This window comes from Portunus trituberculatus, chromosome 47 (assembly GCF_017591435.1).
Source record: "Portunus trituberculatus isolate SZX2019 chromosome 47, ASM1759143v1, whole genome shotgun sequence".
Lineage (NCBI taxonomy): Eukaryota > Metazoa > Arthropoda > Malacostraca > Decapoda > Portunidae > Portunus > Portunus trituberculatus.
The window spans coordinates 32,370,986-32,385,236 of NC_059301.1; the positions used below are offsets into that span (position 1 = coordinate 32,370,986).

General features: G+C 38.1%; 1 protein-coding gene across 2 annotated transcripts in view; it reads left to right on the top strand.

Annotated features, from left to right (window-relative positions):
* The window catches only part of LOC123498088 (cold shock domain-containing protein E1-like), a 56,072-nt gene that overhangs the window by 1,139 nt on the left and 40,682 nt on the right, over positions 1 to 14,251 (top strand). Inside the window, exons 2-6 of one of the 2 annotated variants that reach the window (XM_045245200.1) lie at positions 3,640 to 5,272; positions 5,432 to 5,611; positions 6,398 to 6,603; positions 10,179 to 10,392; positions 10,723 to 10,899. In XM_045245200.1, coding sequence (XP_045101135.1) covers positions 4,628 to 5,272; positions 5,432 to 5,611; positions 6,398 to 6,603; positions 10,179 to 10,392; positions 10,723 to 10,899 — 1,422 coding nt within the window. In that variant the 5' untranslated portion in view covers positions 3,640 to 4,627. The remainder of the gene's footprint in view (positions 1 to 3,639; positions 5,273 to 5,431; positions 5,612 to 6,397; positions 6,604 to 10,178; positions 10,393 to 10,722; positions 10,900 to 14,251) is intronic. The other variant, XM_045245201.1, reaches the window with a different exon arrangement.

Below are 14,251 nucleotides of genomic sequence, written 5' to 3' on the forward strand. Positions count from 1 at the left end.
GCTGGTTGTCCTTGTGCGTTGGGAGAAATATAGAGGATATGTATAGACATGTGGACATTCTATACATTTCAAGTACCATACTATATAATACATAGTTATGGTAAATCCTATTATATATGCAAGATAGCTACTCTTACCTAGAATGATTTAGGGATGGTGGGAAGGGGATTTAAGGAGAATACATATATACATACATGGTATGTATACATCATACCGTGCTATACTATAGTTCAGTGTTTGGTAAAGTCCTTTTACATAAAATCATCTTGTTAAGTTGTGGGTGATGGTTCTTATGCATTGGGGTCGTGGAGGCAGGGGCCTTGGAATTTGAAGGATACATAAACATATCATGTATTTCCAGTACTGTGCTATATTGTAATTTAATGTTATAGTTACTGAAATCTTTTACATAGGATGTTGGTGTAGTGGTGAATGGGTGAAGTTTGTCCTTGTGTATTAAAGGTTCATTGCACAAGAATTATGCTTATATGTGCTGGCACTCAACATACATGATGGTGATTTTTGCCTTACTGTATATGGTACATTATCATTAATATATTTGAGAAGAATGGATGAATATTAAGACAAGGCACGCTGCTCTATTTTTTAATGTTATTAGCTCCTCACCCCTGACAAACTTCAGGACCTGGTGGGAAAGTGGAGTTTTGGGTGGGGAAGGTAAAATACATATAGTTACATGTCACCTCTTACCATGAAGAAAGGTGCAAATTATTGCTGCTGCTGTTATGATGGGCACCATCTTTGATACTACAGAAAATCTAAAATCAGTAGTCTATACTTCAGGACACTAATCTAACCTAGCAATACCTAACTATTTGGATTAGGTTAAGAAATGCTTGATTAGATTAGTGTCCTAAAGGAGGTCAAGTTAGTCAATAGACAATAAAGAAAGGGTAAGCTGGCATGGATTTGAAGTGTTTATGTTCAGTGCTGGTTCAGGGAAAGGAAGTGTTTGGTGCTCTTGTTATATATATATATATATATATATATATATATATATATATATATATATATATATATATATATGAGAGGAGGACTGGCCAAGTGCAACAAAAATATAAAGATAGAAGGCCCATTCAGTTGCTAGTCTCCTTACAGAACCAATAGAATGAGCCAAAGGATAGGGACAAATGTCTAAAAAACTTCCTCTTGAATGAGGTCAAGTCATAGGAATTTGGAAATACAGATACAGGCAGGGAGTTCCAGAGTTTACTAGAGAAAGTTATGAAAAACTGAGAGTACTGGCTAACTCTTGTGTTACAGAGTTAGACAAAATAAGGATGAGAGGAAGAAGAAAGCCTTGTGCAGTGAGGCTGCAGGAGGAGGGGAGGCATGCAGTTAGCAAGATCAGTAGAGCAGTTAGCATGAAAATAGCGATAAAAGATAGCAAGAGGTGCAACATTTCAGTGGTGAGAAAGAGGCTGAAGACAGTCAGTCAGAGGAGGGAGACTGCTGAGACGAAAAGCTTTCGATTCCATCCTATCTAATAAAGCTGTGTGAGTGGAACCCTCCCAAGCATGCAAAGAGTACTACTCTATACAAGGGTAGATATGGCCCTTGTACAGAGTTAGCAGTTGGAAAGGCAAGAAAAACTGGTGGAGATGCCTCAGAACGCTTAACTTCATAGAAGCTGTTTTAACAAGAGATGAGATGTGAAGTTTCCAGCTTAGATTATGAGTAAAGGATAGGCTGATGATACTTAGTGTAGAAGAGGGAGCCAGCCAGTTGAGTGTCATTGAAGAAGAGAGGATAGTTGTCTGGAAGGTTGTGTCAAGTTGTTACATGGAGGAATTGAGTTTTTGAAGCATTGAACACTACTAAGTTTTCCCTGCCTCAATCAGAAATCTTAGAAAAATCAGAAGTTAGGCGTTCTGTGTCGTCCCTGTGTGACCTGCTGACTTCCTGAAGGGTTTGTCATCTCTGTACCGATGCACTGATATGTAATTTATTTGATGGTAACAATGATATACAAGGTTATGCAGACCACCTATAAGTTAGTTGTTTATTATTAGAGACAAATGACAACCAATAACTCAGAGTTACAGTATTTTGAAAATCGGGACCTAGTCTAGTTCGGAAGTTAGATTGTTATTTTTCTTATGCATAAGGTCTAGTATGGTATCAAAACTTAAAATGTGACTGTTTAGGAAGTCACAGCAGAATGGTTTGTAAAGTTGTTTAGTTGATACTCATTATCTGCCAGCATGGAAAACAACAAAGGGATTTAGTAGGTTAGATTAATGGTGTGGGGAGTTGAATGGATTATCATGATAATTTACCTAATGTGATGGCAATACCAAGTTTTAGGTTATCTGCTTAGTATTTTCCCGCATTATTGATTCATCAGTTTTGTCAATACTTGGTTCCAAGATAGCGATTAAAGTTTTTGGAACATGAACATGTTGTTATTTTACTTACTCTTCATATGGGAAGAAACAGCATTATCATTGAATTTGAAGTTTTAAGCTCTTTCCAGCTTTTCTAAGATAAATATAAAAATTAAGTTTTGGATTTTTTTTTATTTAAAATACCTATCATTATCTCTAGTATTGGAATTTTAGATTTACTGATTTGCCAGAACTTTATCAATTATTGGGAGATAGGTTTATCAGTTATTGATTAGTGCTGATAAGTTTATTGTCTTTAATTTATCAGTTATTGTGGTAATATTTTTTATTACCATTTTTTTTCAATACCATCATGGTTATTTTTAATACAGTGTGAGAAGAAGCATTCCTGAACCATATACAATCTTTTATATGTATATGTACACCTAACCCTCCGTTATCGTGCCCTTCTGTTATTGTGTTTATGCGTTATCATGCACTTATGAAAATCTGCAAAATTCAGTTTTAGCGCATCTAGAAAGTCGTAATCATGCACCTGTAGTAGTAGTAGTAGTAGTAGTAGTAGTAGTAGTAGTAGAAGTAATAGTAGTACCACCACCCATATCCCAACCACACACTGACGAATGTTTAGATGGGGAAGGAGGAGGAGGAAGAGGTGGAGGGGCAGAAAGATGATGATCATGAGGAGGAGGAGGAGCCAGCAGCCAATAGTCGCTGTGTATTCATGTCATGTGATTTGAATAAGGGAGCTGATTGGTTTCGGTCACTCTGCTCACCACCACCACCACCCCTTGGTCTTGCACATGGTATTCTGTTGTTCAGAGCTTTTTTTTTTTTTTTTTTTTTTTTTTTTTTTTTTTGTGTGTGTGTGTGTGTGAAAATTTTTGGGTTGAGGCACCAATTTATTTATTTCTTATTTATTCTTCACTTCCGTTGTCACGTTTTCCGCTATTGCACAGCTTTTTAGGCACCAATTTTGCACAATAACGGAGGGTTAGTTGTAGTTTTTACTGGACTTTAGTTCAGTGCATTATTATCTAACTAGTTAAGCTGATGACCACACTTTATTTGGCAACAGATTACATAGTGTGTTAACAAAATGACCCTAGAATCTATTTTATGCTAATCTCTCTCTCTCTCTCTCTCTCTCTCTCTCTCTCTCTCTCTCTCTCTCTCTCTCTCTCTCTCTCTCTCTCTCTCATGTGTGTTTGATGATCACATTGCATATGATGAAAAGTACAATGAATTAACTTTGATCTCATAATTGCAGAGTCTGAACATCACAAGACTTAAGAATTAACATCAAGAAACTGCAGCTAAGCCACATCTAATTAGCTTAGAAACACAAGTTACCAGTAACAAGTATAAAGCTGACCTAGATGTAGCAGTCCAAGCAACCTTGCCAAGTCTATCCAAAGAAGAAAAGCACAACTTACCAAGAAAAATCTAACCCCAGAGAATAGCTGCTACCCCAAAGTGGTGAACAAAGCATTGCACACAACGGCTGCTGCATCATTGGCACTTAAAGCACGGCACAAGCATCTGAGTGACATCTGAGGACCAACACCCCCCCCACACAGTCACTATATACTGCCAAATCACCACTACTGTTACTGTTACAACTACTTCAACTACTTCACCTACTATCTAGTACCACTACTCAAAAATCATATATATCTATACCTATTTTACTTTTTCCTTATATATAAATATATATACAGTAGTCTATACATACACATCCTGGCACAAAAGGAAAACAAAAGGAAGTAACATATGACAACTGTACCTCCTCTCACAGTTGTTATCCTTTCTCCCTTGTCCCCTACCCTTCCCTCTTCCTCTATTTTCTGAGCATTTTTGAACCAGTCTCGTCGCAAGAATCTGTGTTAAGTCGAAATCTTTGTTGACCAAAGTCCATGTGCGTTATTCAGTTAGTGTACAAGGAGTATTAGTGACTTTTGGTCAAGTAGATATTTTACCTTTATTTTTTTGTTTATTTTCTCCATCGTCAACTGCAAGTTGTACAAACGTGTAAGGATTTCCCTTTTTATCTTTCCTTGATTTAGATCTTTACATGCTTGAAGGACATAATCAAAGACGTAACAAAACCCACAATTAGATGTATTGTCTTAGATATATTATTGTGAAGTGAATGTGTGGTCCCGTAACTCCCTACCACCACAAGTAGCAGGCAACATAGCTGCAGTCTTGTATATTAAAGTATAAACGACCAAGTAGCAACACTAACACTCATAACAATGGATCCTCAGTGGAATATTTTCCAGCCGCCTATCTCTGAACCTGCAGTACTGGATTATAGTGGAGGCAGCTTGCAACACCACAACCGATACAATGGCTTTTATGATCCCCCCTTGTCTAGCCACCACCAGTCCCGCAGCACAATAACCCCCATGTCTCCTAACTACATGTGTGCCCCTACTCCAACACAGCACAGTGTCTATTCCTCACCCCACATGAACAGCCACCCCACCACACAGTCCAGCCAGGCCTTGCACCAGTCCAACAATCACTCACAACCACCCACATCCCAGCAGCAGCAACAACAACAACAACAGCAGCAGCAACAGCAACAACAGCAGCAACAGCAACAGCAACAGCAGCAGCAACAGCAACAACCACCCCCACCTGCCCCACAGTCTCAGGGACCCCCAAGATCCCCACAGCTTAATAGTTCTTCCTCCAACTACTATAACTCCAACTCAAGCAGTCAGTACACTCCTCCTGTGGCAGACTTCAAGATCGGAACATTCACACTTAATGCCAATGGTTTCCCCACGGAGTCCAATGGGCAGGAGTCCAGCTCATCATACACCCACAGCAATGGCATGTCTAGCAATAACAGCCAGAATGTCCGAGAAACTGGCATCATTGAGAAATTGCTGGTGAGTTCTGAAGTTGTGAGAAGAAAGCAAAAACAGAACTGAAAGAAAAAAATTTTTTTTGGTATACTTTGATTATAATTTGATAATTGTTGTGATTTTGTATTTTTCCATTACATATGTAGCTTGTTCAAGTGTGTAATAGATCATTATTCCTCCCAGCAAACCTATGGCTTCATCCAGTGCTGCGAACGTCAGGCACGACTCTTCTTCCATTTCTCTCAGTTTGATGGCAACACTGAACACCTTCGCATTGGTGACCCAGTGGAGTTTGAAGTGACCTTTGACCGTCGTACAGGCAAACCCATTGCTTCTGCTGTCACAAAAATTTCTCCAGAAGTGGTGAGTATCAGGTTATATGTCACTTGGAATGAGAAATTTTTCTTATCTGAACATTATGTTCATTTTCTAAATTGGTCAGAAGATTATATATCATAGGCCATTATTTTATATGATCAGCTATTTAAACTTTTATTCCTTGAGAGCTTGTTAGGTTAACTGAAATTTCTGTAGTTTTTTATGGAGCACATGATGAAAAAGACTTGAGAAATCCTTGGTACAAAAAATTACTTAGTCAGTCTTTTGTACAAGAGCCAAGAGATAATAAGTTGATTATGTAAGCAATCAATGAGTGTTATTGGCTTGGAGCCCCAGTAGTGTTGATGTCCTATGCTATTGCCATAGAGTCGGGTTGGCACTGTAGTTTTTAGTTTTATCTCTTGCATCTTCCTCTGTTGATTTGCTGCACCTGGTTGTTAGTGCAGGGAAAGGACTAAATGGGACTTAAGCCTGTACTGAGTGAGGTAACACCTATTGTAATTTTCCTGATGATTGTAATGATAAAAGTTAAGGCTGATCAAAATCCTTTCAAGCCTGGATGATTACAAATGGCCTGATATTTTTTATTCACATGTTCATCATTGTGTCATGTCAAGTGTGTTCCAGAAGCTGAGTAAAAGAATGAATTATGAAATGAGATATGTAATTCAGGAAGTTTGTTTGCCTTGCAAGAAGCCTTGTAAGAAAATAAAGATGTCTGGAATGACTATGTAGCCTGCTATTGAACATGACTGAATGTAGGCATCCATGGAACCAGTCAGAATTAAGATGATGATAAAGTCATTTTGGGCCCATCAGGTGTTGAGTGAGGAGCGTGTGATTGGAATAGTCACTACTGAGCTTCGCAGTGAGTCTGGAGGTGAGCACCAGGGTCGCATCACCTATGAGAATCGTGGTGAGTGTTTCTTCCTTCCATATGGCAAGGAGGATGTGGAAGGCTATGTCATTCTCAAGCCTGGGGACAAGGTCAGCTTCCAGATCGCCACAAACCAGAGGTGAGTGGCTATCATAGTTGACATAACATCTAATTCAAGCAGTTGTTTAACTCAGGGCCTGCTAATTGAAAGTAGGAAGATTTATTTATATAGGGAGTCTATTTGTTTGATAACTATCAAAGTTGATATTATATCTATTTCAAGCAGCTGTTCAATTCAGACCTGCTAGTTGAAATTAGGAGACCATGCAAGTGATATAATTCTACAGAAAGGTTTTATCCTTTTTTTTTTTTTTTTTTTTTTTTTTTTTTTTTAGCAACTTAGTGGGCTTGTCCTCTCTCTCTCTCTCTCTCTCTCTCTCTCTCTCTCTCTCTCTCTCTCTCTCTCTCTCTCTCTCTCTCTCTCTCTCTCTCTCTCTCTCTCTCTCTCTCTCTCTCTCTCTCTCTCTCTCTCTCTCTCTCTCTCTCCTCCTCCTCCTCCTCCTCCTCCTCCTCCTCCTCCTCCTCCTCCTCCTCCTCCTCCTCCTCCTCCTCCTCCTCCTCCTCCTCCTCCGCACAGAGTAGGAGGTGGAGTACTCCTCTATTCCACTACGAAATAGGCGCTCAATCGCCAGCTATAAACCTAAATGGTGGAATTCAGAAATAAAAAACTCTCTGCTAAAAAACGCGCCTACCACAAATACAAAACAACGCACAATGAAAGAGACAAGACTGAGCATGACCAATTGCGATGCAATGCTAAAAATCTTATTAGGGAAAGTAAGAAAAATTATGAGCTCCAATCGTAGCAAGACAAATCCTAAAGAGTTTTTCAGTTATATCAACCAAAAAACCAATAGCTTCATCAATAGGGCCGCTAGCTCTAGACAATGGCGAACACACGGACGACGAAATTGAAATGGCTATTAAATTAAACAATTACTTTGCCTCAGTCTTCACTGAAGAAAATTATTCAGAAAATCAGCCAACTGCACCAAATCACAGCAATAATGTCTTTTTAAATACGTGCGATATCCAAGAAAATGAAATTTTGAGCGCAATAAATAAAGTTAAAACAAATAAAACTCCTGGTCCCGATAAAATTTCTCCACGAATACTAAAAGAGGCAAAGAACGAACTTGTTAAACCATTGTCTATCCTCTTTAATAAATCACTAAGCACTCGTAAAGTTCCTGATGACTGGAAACTCGCAAACGTAACTCCAATCTTTAAAAAAGGTGACAAGTCTCAAACTAGAAATTATCGACCAATTAGCCTCACTTCAGTGGTAGGTAAATTAATGGAGACAGTTTTGAGGGATAAAGTTGTTGCATTCTTAGAAAGTAACAACATAATAAACGAATCACAACATGGATTTAGAAACAAGCGGTCATGTTTAACAAACTTGCTTGACTTTTTCCATGATATATATAATTTGTACGACAACACCAGAGCGGTCGATATCATATATCTTGACTTCCAAAAGGCTTTTGACAAAGTGCCACATAAACGTCTTATCAATAAAGTAAAAGCGCATGGTATAACTGGTGACATTGCAGCGTGGATCGAGGATTGGTTGTCTGATCGTAAACAGCGAGTTGTGATCAATGGTAAATCTTCAGACTGGATTAACGTAAGCAGTGGCGTTCCTCAAGGATCAGTTCTGGGACCTATTCTTTTTATTATATATATTAACGACATTGATGAAAGAATAAATTGTAAGCTCTCAAAATTCGCAGATGACACAAAAATTGCAAACAGAGTAGACTCAGAAAGCCAAAGACAACTTTTGCAAAGAGATTTAGATACTCTCATCGAATGGTCAAACAAGTGGCAAATGAAATTCAATATAGATAAATGCCACGTTTTACACATAGGAAATCAAAATCCTCAGGCGACATACAAGATGAATAATACCCCAATGACGAGTGTGGACAAAGAAAAAGATCTTGGTGTCATTGTTTCAGCAGACCTCAAGCCTAGCAAACACTGTACTGAAGTCGTCAAAACTGCGAATAAATTAGTTGGTTTCATTGGACGATCTTTCACTTTCAAGTCTGAGAAAATAATATTAACATTATATAACTCACTCGTCCGTCCACATCTCGAATACAATGTTCAGTTTTGGTCACCGTATTACAAAAAGATATCGAAAAATTAGAAAAATACAACGCAGATTAACAAAAATGATCCCAAGGCTGCGGAACAAATCCTACGAGGAACGCCTAAAGGAATTAAATTTATTTTCTCTTGAGAAACGGAGAGTAAGAGGCGACCTTATCATGCTTTTCAAAATTTTTAATGGGTTTGCAAATATGAATATTCAAAAATACGTATCAGTCGACCAGTCAAATGTCACCAGAAGCAATGGTTTTAAAATTGTTGGTAAGCGCTTTGTAACAAATGAAGCCAAACACTTTTTCTTTAATCGCATAGTTAATATATGGAATGGTCTGCCATCAAATGTTGTCAACTCAGGTACTATCGAAACGTTCAAAGTTCGCCTCGATAAATACTTTGAATCTAATCCCCGGTTGTCGCTATTCATTTCCGAATAACTTGCGCTTTTTCTTTTATCTCCCGGGCCTCTGATCATGGTTTAAATTGCCCGTTAGTTTGAATTACTCTCACCCTCCATACATGACACAGATAGCCCGGAGTGAACGGTCACTACTTTTACTCTCGATCTGTGAAGGGCTGTGGATAGTCAAGAGCCCTGACAGTAGGTGACCATCATCGGGATTTAAGGTACCAGGTGTCACCGCTGCAGGGGGTAACCGTACAGTGTGCGGCGCCCCTTAAAGGGAAGTGCACTTTTACAGTGGTTGTACGGAGCTGGGGCCTGATTGACTGCTGCCTCTCTTGAAAGCGCCAGGCAAGGCTGCTGCACCACCTTTTTGACTCCACACTGTGTTTACATACATACTACACTACACTGCATACACGCACAGATAGCCCAGAGTGAACGGTCACTACTACTACTCTCGACCTGTGACGGGCTGTGTTTGGAGAGGGCCTTGTCAACCATTGATCATCATCGGGAACTAAGTACCAGGGATCAATGTTGCAAGGGGTTATCAGCGTACGGCGTCCCTACAGGGAAAGTATGCTATCTCAGTGGATTGAACGGAGCTGGGGCCTGATTGACTGCTGCCTCCTAGAAAGCGCCAGGCAAGGCTGCCGCACCACCCATTCGACATACACACTGTGCATCCACATACACAATGCACACACAACATGACATTTACCAAGCGTTAACACTTTCCCCCACAAACACAAGTAGTCAGATGTAGATTACACATTTCCTTTTCACTCTCTACTAAAATTCATGTGATTTTGTAATATCACATGGTTTCGCCTTTTTTCCTGCCAGCCTCGGCTGGAGGGAGGGGTGGGTGGGGAGGAGCCTTCTGCTTTGCTGTCCTGTCTCTACCACTGGTAGTTAGTAGATAGTCTCCACAAACAGCCTAGTAAGGACCTAAGGGTCTGTTGCTGTTTGTCTTCCTTTGTATTCCTTTGTGTTCCTCCTCCTCCTCCTCCTCCTCCTCCTCCTCCTCCTCCTCCTCCTCCTCCTCCTCCTCCTCCTCCTCCTCCTCCTCCTCCTCCTCCTCGTGATTACTCTTATATTAAAACTAATACACAACACACCTGGCTCAGGACGGGCAACCTGGCTGCTCGACATGTGCGTCTGGAAAATCCTGCCCAGCCTGTCAAGTACCAGGGTGTTGTGAGCACCATCAAAGACTCGTATGGCTTTATTGAGCGTGCTGACGTTGTGGATGAAATTTTCTTCCACTTCTCTGAGGCAAAGAATATTCCTGGTGGACTGAAGCTTGGCGATGATGTGGAGTTCTACATCCAGACACGAAATGTAAGATAGGGCTTCTCTTACCTCTTACATGTGAATTGTGGCCAATAGATTGTAGTTTCATTTGTTGCATCACACATTAATTGCATTTGTGGTTTTTTTTTTCAAGCAAAGTATTTAAATATTGTGTTTCATGAGTTCATTTGGTGTATGGAATAATTAATCTTTTTTTTTTTTATCTCAAGTCTTTGAATGACAGTGAAAGGCTTTGTGGTCTTTGCAACAGTACTGATCTAATCTTGTCAATGTAAAGAAATAGGGTGAACAGGATTCAATGCTCAGATTGCGTGATGAATCTTACTGAGAGGAAGCTAATAAGTCTCATCACCTCAGGGAAAGGAAGTAGCTACCAACATGGTGAAGCTGAAGCCAGGCACAGTGGTGTTTGAGGACATCAATCAGGAGCTGATGAAGGGACAGGTTCTGAAGCCTGTTGAAAGGAACCCACGGCACAACCAGAAGGACCCTCTGACAGGCCGCATTCGTTATCGTGGCAAAGACCGTTCAGAGGTGAGTTTTTAGTGTGTGTAGGTGTGTGTGTATATATATATATATATATATATATATATATATATATATATATATATATATATATATATATATATATATAGTAAAGGAGAGAGAAGACCCACAAAAGGACGGTTATCTTCATTATATCCACTTCACACAATGTTTTGGGAAAGTACATATCCCATCTTCAGGTGTATAAAAAAAACCAACACTGTAAAAACGCACATAAAACTTTAAAACATGACCAGACGCAGTGGTCCTGCTACTAGTTCCTCCAACAGGTAAGTGGGGAGGGAAACTGGCATACCAATATTTATAAGCTCCTACTTACTAACTGGCAAATTCTGATTGGTTGACTAAGAATTTACTATCCAATACAATATATAACACTATATTCTAATATGTATTGGATAGTAAATTCTTAGTCAACCAATCAGAATTTGCCAGTTAGTAAGTAAAGTTTTATGTGTGTTTTTACAGTGTTGGTTTTTTATACACCTGAAGATGGGATATGTACTTTCCCAAAACGTTGTGTGAAGTGGATATAATGAAGATAACCTTCCTTTTGTGGGTCTTCTCTCTCCTTTACCATGTGCACTATAGATGCCCTGTCTTTCAAGTCATACTATATATATATATATATATATATATATATATATATATATATATATATATATATATATATATATATATATATATATATATATATATATATATATATATATATATATATATATATATATATATATATATATATATATATATATATATATATATATATATATATATATATATATATATATATATATATATATATATATATATATATATATATATATATATATATATATATATATATATATATATATATATATATATATATATATATATATATATATATATATATATATATATATATATATATATATATATATATATATATATATATATATATATATGTATGTATGTATGTATGTATGTATATATATACATTGGAGACTCAATACTCGAACGTCTTAACCCTTAAAGTACATTGATCGTATCGGTACGATTGTAGCGTCGCGTGCGGAGAGGCGGGGATCGTACCGGTAATCATGATTTTTTTCGTAATCATGATTTTTTCCACACTAAACGTTTGAATCTCTCCCCCTCACTATTGGTCCTGGGGTAAGTGGAGGTATCTGGCATCTTTTCTCGCTTGTCTGCTTGAGCCTTGAGACATATTTTCCCTCATAATAGGTCATCTTTTCCCATTTCAAGATGACATCTGGCAACCCCCGTGACCCGGAGGAAGGAAACGGTACTCCGAGTGATGTTATGTCAGTGTTACTCGGTAATGACATTGAGGAATGATGAAAATGAAGACAGTGATTTTTTTTTATTGAGACAGAAGAAAATGAAGACTCCAGTAGTGATTCTGATAGTGATCTGGGAGACAGAAACCAACCCTCACAGCGACGTTCATAAACTTCATCACGTAGCCTATGCCCCCCCAGCAATGCGCTGGTGTGTGTCTCCCCTGGTTGCTTCTACAAGACTGTGCTTGTCGGCCAAGTCACGTGAATTCCATTGCTAATAAGAGTTGCTGGATTCCAATTATTATAAAAATCCACAATACTTGTAATATGTGGTTTGTTTTTCTTTTCCTGTTTTGCACATCATTTCATATACCTGAGTTTGCATTTTCATGACATGGAAGTGCAAAAGTTCCTACTTTTACATCAAATTCAAATGTCCAAAAAGAGAGAGAGAGAGAGAGAGGGAGCACAGTGTTATCAGAGCTTGGGGGGCATTTCTTAGCGGCGGGTTTTCTTAGCAGCGGGTTCTGCCATGAATTTTTTCATATGCAATAACTTTGCTCTCAGAGGTCATAACATGTTAAAAACTACATCGTTGTACTCAGAATAACACAAAGAAATATGTTTTATAAGGAAAAAATATTTTTATCATTTTTGACAGCTGTGATTTTTCCCCATTGTAACAGACGGAAAGTAAATCAACACCCCGCACTTTAAGGGTTAGTACTAATTAAGTCAAACTTTTCAATACTTGAAAGCAAAAGTTTGATTTAATACTCAAAAAAATACCTTATAGTTGAACGTCCACACATATGGTTTTAAACAAAGCCTCCCTGACCTTTCCCTCCCCCATCCACCAGTTGTGCTGCTGCGGTCAGAATAATATTTTCATGCGTTCTGTCTGTAGTTTTCCATTTATAAACTAATTAACACCAAAGGCTTGGTAGTGGTGAAAATATCTGGTAATTGAACGGCCACACACATGGTTGTAAACAAAGCTCTGTCCTTTCCCTTCTTGTCATTGCCATTGTCCTGTTCTGATACTGGTATTACCGGTAATCCAGTATGCTGGATACCAGTGTGCGTCCCTAGTCCTGCCACAGTCTTGAGAAAAACAACATTCTTCTGCATTCTGTTGGTCGTTTTTCATTTACAAACTTATAATGGCACCAAAGAAGCTTATTAGTGGTGAAAATAAGGAATTTATTTCGAGTGTAAGTGTTAGTGAGCAATAGCCCTCCACTAGTGGGTTCACAGGAATCACACCAGGAGAAAAGATACAAAGGCATTTTCATGGATGGTGACTCGTATTCCAATGACCTCCCTCCAGCTCCCCATCCTTTTCTCTTCTATGTTATTCATCACCAGCCTTCATTTATGGTATGTACAAATCAAATAAAAAAGTAATAATAAATTTGAGGTTCTGCTAATATTAGAACGAATTACCTGATTTATAGGTATCAACAGTCAAACTTTTTGATACTTGAACAGCCATTTGGAATGAAAAAAGTTTGAGTATCAAGTCTCCATTGTGTGTGGGTGTGTATATATATATATATATATATATATATATATATATATATATATATATATATATATATATATATATATACAGGTAACTCGATTTACGCGATAGATGCGTTTCAAGAGGCATTGCGTATATCAAAATTCACATAAAACAAACATGTAATTCTTATAAGAAACAATAGATGATAGGGGGAATGCTGGATGTGGTCCAAAAAAATTTGTACAAAATACACTATTTGTTTGGCTAAATTAGCATGTTTTTATTATTTACCATTCTAAATACTAGAAGTGTATTTAAAGTAAAGGGAAAAGCAAAATTTAATAAGAGAAAGCAAAAAATAAGAGAAAACAACAAAACAAAGAATATGTAAACACAACACTCACTGTGTCACTGCCTTCACCACTCACACCACAGTCAGTCACCATCTTCCTCTGAGCTTTTCCACTTTATCAAAAATCCACTAATCAAAAATAACCCCACATGCAGAAGAAGATGAAGGACATTTTGGGGCCATCTTGGTGAATTA